The sequence below is a fragment of the Asparagus officinalis genome, chromosome 8 (assembly GCF_001876935.1).
Source record: "Asparagus officinalis chromosome 8, Aspof.V1, whole genome shotgun sequence".
In the NCBI taxonomy this organism is placed as follows: Eukaryota; Viridiplantae; Streptophyta; class Magnoliopsida; order Asparagales; family Asparagaceae; genus Asparagus; species Asparagus officinalis.
Genome location: NC_033801.1, coordinates 12,294,207 through 12,303,165, shown reverse-complemented (window position 1 = coordinate 12,303,165; position 8,959 = coordinate 12,294,207). Strand labels below are relative to the sequence as shown.

Sequence of the window (8,959 nt, the reverse complement as noted above, 5' to 3'; positions counted from 1 at the left end):
TGTGGTAAAAATTGCAAAGAAGAGAATAAAGAAAATTTGATTTGTATTTCTTTGATCTCGGTTACAACTTGATTACAAAAGAGAGGAGAACGAAATTGGTTCTTCCTCTTTGTTTAAAACTGGGTTCTTCACGGTGGCGATGGAGTGCCTCCCTCGAATGCTCGCGTCGAGTTTGCTCTCCGTTGACGATCCGCACGTCTTGATTCACTGGAACGATGTCTTCTCCTCACGATTTGACGTTGTGGAGAACTTGCGTGGCAAGTTTAAAACTCTTGATGAGTTAATAACTCTGATCGAGTTTGAACTCTTGAAAAAGAGTTGATTTGAACCGAAAGTTCGGTTGATAAGCCAAGGATCAAGGCTCACTGTTGTTGAAGTTGAAGTTGATCTTCGTTGGAGGATGATGCCGATCCCCTCAAAAGCTCCCCCAATGATCTCTCCTGTTGCTGTCAATTCTTAGCTCCAAAAAGGGCAGCCTTCAATGGTCGATTCAAGCCAATAAAAATCCAACCCCTAACTCAGTTGAGTTTGTTGAGTTTTTATAGGGGCGTTAGAGGTTGTAACTGCCCTCTAAATCCGCTCCTAAGTGGGCGAAAATCCCTCAGAACGTGGGATAACGGTTTTGAGGCCGTTCGGCTTGTGTTTGAACAAGTCAAAACGCCCAACCTGGCGTTCAGAACCCAACTTCGCCTCTTAGAATCATTGATGAACGCGAGGGGCGCTCGCGTTTTGGTTTGTTGTAGCTTAGAAACGCGGGGGTCGGTGTTGGCTGGACCCCTACGAACGCGAGGGTCGCTCACGTTTAGCTTGTAGTAACGCGGGTCCGACTCCAGCGTTTTGATGTAGTGACGCGGGGTTCGACCCTGGCGTTTTTTGATGTTGATACACGGGGAGGACCTCCGCGTCTTGCCTTGCAGAGATTATCACCAAGTAATCTTTTTTTGTGATAGCGTTGCAAAGATCATTGTCTTGTAATCTTCGTCTTGGATCCTTGAGAATATGAGAGTCGTCAGATTGTAACTCCCGATGTTGATTGTGAAGGCTGTTGAAGTAGAGCTTCCATCAGTTGTCGTGAAGGTCGTCAGATTGTAACCTTCAGCGATCTACGCGAAAGTCTTCAGATTACAGCCTTCTGGAAGTCGTCAGATTGTAACTTCCATCATCGGTGGTTGATGGAGGATAAGCTATCTATTGTGATTTTTAGACAGCCTACATACTCGAAATCACTTTATCATAGTTCACAGTAAGAGCAAAACAGGAAAGATCAAAAGAGAACTTGTCTTCAATGTTGATTCAGCTGAGAAAGAGCACACCAAAATAAATTAACAAAGGGCTTCTGCCAAAGCAAACAACAAAAGTCTAGGTAAGACAGGTGACTTCCGACAGAGAGACACAATTAAGGTATCCCTCCAGCTAATATTGCTAGAAGGTACCCATATGGGTAGGGTTAAAGAGACCCCCTTTTATTTTGAGGACAGTTGACATAGGTTATAAAAAGCTATGTTAACAGGAATTTGCCAACATAATGACACGAGTATTGTCAAACATATCAAATTTGGGGTTCACATCTTAGTGAGTCTCAAGTAAAGGAGTCACATTAGCAAAAGTCGATCATCCCAATTTATATGAATATTTTCTATACTGTGTTTTTATATTTGATCTTTAAAGCTATATTAAATAGTGCATGACTGCAGTTGACCATACAACATTATTTATACGGCACTGCATTATATCCTACTCCTTAAAAAAGTTCTATCCTGTTATATTTCCTATCATGGCCAGTCCTACATCTTAAAAAAAATGAAGACGGAGCACAAAGTTGAATAAAGCTCTAATAAAGATGAACCATGTTTTTACACGTAAAAGGCATATTCACTTTCAAAGCATATTCATATACAAGATAAACAGACCTTGCAAATGCACTGTAGCAAAGTTCAAAAGCAAAATAACACACACATGCATACCGAGATAAATGTACTCTCTATTAACAGGAACTGTGTTCTAAAGATGAATATCACTCTATTCACAGAAACATTGGCATAATACTTTCACTGGATGTTCATGCATGCTATTAACCAACGACAACCTCATGGAGCTTTGATGACTCAAGGGGCTTGCTTTTAGGTGAGGTCTATCTTCCTGTGTTTTAGAGATATCTTATACAGTTATATGATCTAAAATATTTTTGCAAATTTTGGTGATGTAATAAAATGTAACAGAGTAAGGGTTAGATGAGTGGTGTACGAATGCCCGTACCATGCTTTCTAGTGCCTGTGTATCCTGTTAGGCGGCCTTGTTTCTTACACAATTGTTAAATTGCCATACTTCTATATTTGACATTGACCATGTCATAGTAATTCTTCCATGAGTTGTTCCTGTTTATTTAATTGAAGGATTTTAAGCTTTTCTACCTATCTTGTGACATAAAAATCAGGATCAAGACCTCGTTGCTTGTTGAAGATTTTCCAATTTTTCCCACAAGGATGTAAGAAACAGAGTGCGCGCACACACACAAAAAACACCCATAGGAAGTTTCTTTTCAGAAAACCACCTGGAGAGTTTTTATGCACAAAAACCCCTAAAAAGTTTTAAGTGAACCCCCAAAAGTTTTTGCAGAAAACACCCTGAAAAGAATTTTAATAAAACACCCCAAAAAGTATTTTGCAGAAAAACCCTGAGAAATATTTATAGGAAAGCCCCTGGAAAGATTTTTAAGAAAACCCCCGAGAAAGTTTTTTGCAAAAACCCCTGGAAATGCTTTTTAGAAAACCCCCTGAAAAGCTTTTTAGAAAAACCCCCTGGAAAGTTTTTTGTATAAAACTCCTAGAAAAGTTTTTTGCGCAAACCACCCTAAAAGTTTTTCTACAGAACCCAGCTAGAAAGTTTTTTTGAAGAAAACTCTTGGAATGATTTTTTGCAGAAAACCACATAAAAGGTTTTTGCAGAAAATCCCCCAAAAAGTTTTTTAAAAAATCCAACGGAATGTTTTTTTTGCAGAAAACCACCTAGATAGTCTTTTTGCAGAAAACCCCTGAAAAGATTTTTTTGCAAAAAACCCTCTAGAAATATTTTTGCATAAAACCTCTAAAAAGAGTTTTTTGGCAGAAAACCCCATAAATTTTTTTTTCTAGAATACACCCCTTGAAATATTTTTTTACAGAAAACTCCCCAAAAAAGTTTTTGCAAAAAACACCCAAAGTTTTTTTGAAGAAACCCCCTAGAAAGCTTTCCGCAAAAATGTTTTCTTAAAAAAACTTTCCATAGGGTTTTCTACAAAAAAAAACTTTCCAGAGGGTTTCCTGTAGAAAAAACTCACCTAGGGTTTCCAGCAAAAAAAATCTCCGGGAGTTTCTTGCAAAAAGACTTTTCAGGGGTTTGTTGTAAGAAACTTTTTAAGGGGTTTTCCGCAAAAAACTTTCTAAGGGGTTTCAGCAAAAATATTTCTAGGGGTTTAAGCAAAAAAACTTTCTAGTGGGTTTTCTACAATAAGCTTTCCAGGAGGTCTTCTGCAAAAAGCTTTTCATGGGGTTTTCTATAAAAAAACTTTCCAGGGAGTTTCCTAGGGAAAAAAACTTTCATTGGGGTTTTCAGTAAAAAACTTTCTAGGGGTTTTCTACAAAAATTCTTTCCAGAGGGTTTTCTAGCAAAAAAAAATTCTAGAGGGTTTCCTACAAGAAACCTTTCTGGTTTTCCTTCAAGAAAATTTCCAGGGTTTTCTGCAGAAAATCTTTTAGGGGTGTTTTTTGTAAAAAAAACTTTTAAGGATATTTCTACAAAAATACCAAGGGTTTCTGCAAAAGAATATAGTTTCTTCAAAAAACTTTCTAGGGTGTTTTCTGCAAAAACTTTCCAGGGGGTTTTCTGCAAAAACCTTTCAGGGGGTTTCTTTAAAAATCAAGGGGTTTTCTACAAATTTCAGGGGGTCTTCGAGCTTACTAACGAGTAGAGCTTAACTTGCCTGTCATGGTGAATAATAAAGTTCTGTATTCATGATTTGGATCATTATCTTCTAAGTACTAAATCAAAGAAAATAAAACTGAAGATCAAACCCCAGTATGTTATTAAGCCCCATCCCCATCCCCAGTATGTTATTAATCCCCATTAGTAAAAGGTGTGATGCTTTATACAGCCATCACATCTATAAGGTTATACCAACCTTTGACCTTCGTTCTTAGCCAACACAGTTTCAGTATGCAGATTTCTCTAGTTTTTTAAACAATGGGTGGCAAGGCTCTGGAATGTGTAAATGTGTTGACCAAAAAATCATACTAAACAGGGACCCTGATTTGCAATCCCCATATCAATATGCACAGATTGACACACGAGCATATGTGTCAATCTTTCATTTGTTAGACAATGGCAACCTCTTTATGTTCATGCACAGTTGCTGCGAACACAAACTCATGGATGAACATCCAATGACGAGTATTATGTTAATGTTGAACGCATGAATACTGAGGTGTTCAGATAAAGATCATGTATTTCAGCTCACTTAACTTACTTATCCACATCCCACCCGCGCACATGCACCGACACGAGCATATGTGTTCACACACGCAAACACACACAATAATAGTACTTAGCTTGATCCAAAACATCCACAGTATTATAGAGTTGATCTAGACCCCAAGAAAGCATATGCAGCAGTTTGGCATATATAATAAGAGAGAGAAGAGTCTGGTAATGTAGGCATTTGAAAACTTCGCATCTCTTTATCTCAACCCAAACACATGCTTAGATATGCAAGCAACAAAGTTACAAAAGGGTAGAGCAACATACCAGACCACCAGCAGCAAGATGATCAAGCATTCCAGGATAAGTTGGTTTCATATTGCTTCTCTTTCCGATCCAAAGGAATTTTCCCCCGTTCCTATCTACATACCCATTCATATGGACACCATAAGCCTGTAAGGGAACAGAAAGAGATGGAGAATCATTTTCTTTCCATTAACAAGCTTATGAGAACTGTATTTGAAGCACAAATAAATGGTATGGGAAACATCAATCACTAAATAGGTATAAACGGCAATCATAAATTATCCAGAGAAACATGAAAGAGCTATGGCACCACGAAAATATGTCGAACATCATTAGTGACATGAATTTAACAGCCACCCTGTTTTGAATAATCTAAATTTCAAATTTGCAAGTCTGATTGATTACCCAAACAAATTTATCTCAAAACCAAAAAACAAAGGAAAAAGATGATGTGAATCATGTACTAATAACAGATGAATTATGCTGTGTTGATAAACACAAACCTTTATGCCAAAATAAGGAGCAGCTGCACGTTCTAGGGAGAGGAGTGTAGGCATCCCAAATGATGATGTCACAGGGTATAGCTGATTGTATCAACATAGTCAAATATTAGCAAGGCATGAGAAACAGCAGCAAACAAGATGCAGAAGGTGTAGTAATTTTCACAAGTCTAAGACATGATCATCATCCTCACAAAAACTTTATAGAAGCAAGCATAGGAATAAATAACTCCTAAGCCAAATGTTTTTTTTTAATAATGATTGGTACTTAGGTCAGAAGTCATCTTACAAAATGTCCATACAACAACTTTCAATCAAATGAACACTTATAGTTGTTTTCCCAGTCAGGAGGTTGAAAACTGGTGTATAGACCATTAACAAGATCATCCACATTTGCAAGTCCTTCATGTAAGACATCATATAACATATTTTACAACATAGACAAGTGTTTAGTTTTAAATATGACAAGTTATGAAAATAAAACGAAACTTGAAATCATGCAAAGCAACAATAATCAGTACCTCATTGCGAATACCTGGAATGAGATTTCCTAACTGCTTGATGACATCTCCAACTGCTTCGGTTCTCTTCTCTGGAGTTTTAAGTGACGAGTGAAGTGTGACATGGCCACCAATAAGGGTTCCATTTCTACTAAGCACAACACTGAAGACGTCTTCGAATTTCCTCAAATAATTAATAAAGCTAAGATATGTTAAAGACCATGTTAGATAAGAATACACTAATTGAGAAACAATATTATTTCATAAGTTATAATTCTCCTTGTGTAATTTTATTAATTATTATGACATTTGTAGGGCGCGGAACCTGATCAAATAATTATCAAATAGTTCGGTAACTATTCATCTAACTATTCACTCAAATTTGATCAGGAAGATCATTTAAAAGAAACAAAAAAAATTGTATTAATATATTAAACGAAATGATTATGAGCATTCACATTAAATTCTTTAGTCTGCCAAATATTCATTTGCAAATTGAAGCATTGCGGACAATTTTCTCCAATTCGCCATTTTGTACAAATTAGAAGTACTTCGATGGTCAAAATCACAAAAAACATTTGTTAAAAAAATGCTACACAGCCATCAGCCACTACAAAGGTTTATCCAACAATTACAACAAGATGAAAAGAAACAAAAAAAGGGTCTTTGCAATATACTCTTTAAATCTTTAATATTTTGAAATTAGTCCCTCAAATAATTGGAACTGTCATCATGTTTTCCTATAACTTGTTTCAAAATCTAATTCAAATCGTCGGAATTGCTATATAAGGTCCCCCAATTCTTACACGTTGTTTCAAAATTGGGTAACCTAACAGCAATTTCAAATTTTTTGAGCGACTAATTTCAAAATATTAAAGATTTTAAGGGATTAATATTGCAAACACCCTCAAAATATTACCCCTTGTGTATGTATCCAACAATTTGATCCTCGACAACAAAAGGCACGAACTCCGATATCAACTCCTGCTCACATTATCATCAACCATCAAGAATCCGACGGAAAACCTTATCCGACCCAGACAAAATAAACGGGTCAAGAGTTTTTTACCGATCCACGATTGCAGTCTCGAACTTTCTGGAAGTACCCGCTGAGATCCGAGGAGTCGTCGTATCGGTATTGGCGATGCCGATGCGAAACGGGTCGGGTTTGAGATTGAGGGTTTAGGGTTTCGAACCGGGTAGCGGAGGAGAACAGGGGAGCGTCGGAAAGAGGCGAGGGGATGTGCCAAATACTTGCAGACCATTTTGGGTTTATGTGAAGTGAATATCGGGCTGTGGTAAGGGAGCAAGAAATCTAGGTGGTTTGTGCAAGGGAGTTTGGTATTGTTAGAGCTTAATAAGCAATTAGTAAGACTTCAGGAACTAATATGAAACCTAGGGCTGGGCATATTCGGTTCGGTTCGGTTTTATGCTCAATCCGCATCCAATCCGAATTTTTCGGATTCTCAAAACTCCCATCCAGATCCAGATTTTTTCCCCTTCATCCGAATATTCGGCCCAACCGAAATTCGGTTCGGTTCGGTTTCAGTTTTGAATTTGCAAAGAGTTCTATCCAAAGACTTCTGTTGTGAATTTGCAAGGTGGGCATTGTCCTCATGATGAGGTTCCTGAGCTCGCTAACAAAGCTTTATTAGACTGGTTATCATCTTTAGAATAAAGTTTTGAGTTAATATAATTACGTAGAGAACTGATGTTTTAAAGATGTTGTTCATATAATACAGCATGCTTATCTCTTGTAAGTATCATGTACATAACACATTTTGTGATTGATTTGAATCTTATGTAATTCTCAAGATCTTTTCTGCGAAATTTTTTAACTAAAGTTTAAGTTTATTTAATTACACGGGGGAGTGATGTTTTGTATGATATTGTTTATATAATGTAGCATATGCATATTTTGTAAGTGCATCATGTGCATAACAAATTTTCTGGATTGATTTGAATCTTTACTTAGTTCTCAAGGATATTTTTTTGTGATGTTGCTGTACTCATTACTTGAAACTGCTCCTTGCGCCGTTTGAATCTATTGGATGATAACAAGAAAAGTTTTGAGGTATAAGTTTAGTCTCTAAACCGCCCAACAGAATTCGGGTCGGTTTTTTTTGGACGGTTCAGGAGTTCAAACCGGATCCAAACCGATTTAATTCGGTTCGGGCGGTTTAGAGACTTCTTCCCATCCATTTAATTCGGTTCGGTTAACCGGTCTGTTTTTTCGGGCGGTTTTTCCGGTTGAACCGATTTTTTTCGGTTTTTGCCCACCCCTAATGAAACCCCTTCCAAAGGGGAAATTACTTCTAGCCCCCAATTTCATTACAACTATTCCACCCACTCCCAACACTTTTTTAACATTCTCAAAAACCCCAAAAATAAAGCGATAATTCCCTGAGCCCCCAAAACACAAAACCCAAGTAATGAAAATATGTGAAGATCATAATACTCTTTCTCTTCCTCAAACTCCCCTTCCTCCGGGACCCCGTTCGAGTACGGCATCAACTGCTTGGCCATCAATCCTCGTCTCCGCCACCGTCGGTGACTGTAGCTCGGCCATCAATCTTCGAGGCCTCGTCGGCTTGCCATTGTCTACTTATGTTCTCTATCGGATATTTTCATTGCGTGTTTGTGTGTAAAGTCTTGATAAAAACTCGGAGAAATTGGGAGATTTTCTAATTTTGAGGAGAATTCAGGTGTAATCCTTGTTCATGGCTTCAAACTTCCGCCTTCCTTGTATCGCCCCTATTGAGCTCTCGGCCTATTGATCTAGTCGTTTGCAGTACGTCCTTAGCTTGTGGAATCATCCATTCCGGTGGCCTCGTCACTGACAACACCGGGTTTGGGTTGGTGAAGTCAGGGGTGAGCCCTCGAGGTGGGAAACTCACCGCTGGAGGAGGAATCAGAGCTGGTCGAGCTACAGTCACCGGTAGTGGTGGAGACGAGGATTCGGTCAGAGGCTGGACCGGGCCGCATCTGAACCGGGCATGGCCCATTCAATCGAGGGTATTGATGAACTTCTTGAACTTGGAGGCGGTGTTGTTGGCGATGGTCGAGAAGTTGAAGGAAGAAGACGACAAAGATTGATGGCCGAGGGTGAGGACAACGACTTCCATGCTCTGGAGGCTGGCGATGGCTGCTTCCTTGATCGCGATCCGATCGTCCATTTTTGAGAAGTTCATTAGATCAACA

General features: G+C 38.4%; 1 protein-coding gene across 1 annotated transcript in view; it reads right to left on the bottom strand.

Moving 5' to 3' along the window:
• The window catches only part of LOC109820871 (nudix hydrolase 20, chloroplastic-like), a 13,385-nt gene extending 4,642 nt beyond the window's left edge, over positions 1-8,743 (bottom strand). The window contains exons 1-6 of the mRNA XM_020387066.1: positions 8,656-8,743; positions 6,828-7,051; positions 6,678-6,742; positions 5,780-5,960; positions 5,262-5,342; positions 4,780-4,905 (exon numbers count right to left, since the gene is read on the bottom strand). Of these exons, the coding sequence (XP_020242655.1) occupies positions 4,780-4,905; positions 5,262-5,342; positions 5,780-5,960; positions 6,678-6,742; positions 6,828-7,051; positions 8,656-8,743 (765 nt within the window). The remainder of the gene's footprint in view (positions 1-4,779; positions 4,906-5,261; positions 5,343-5,779; positions 5,961-6,677; positions 6,743-6,827; positions 7,052-8,655) is intronic.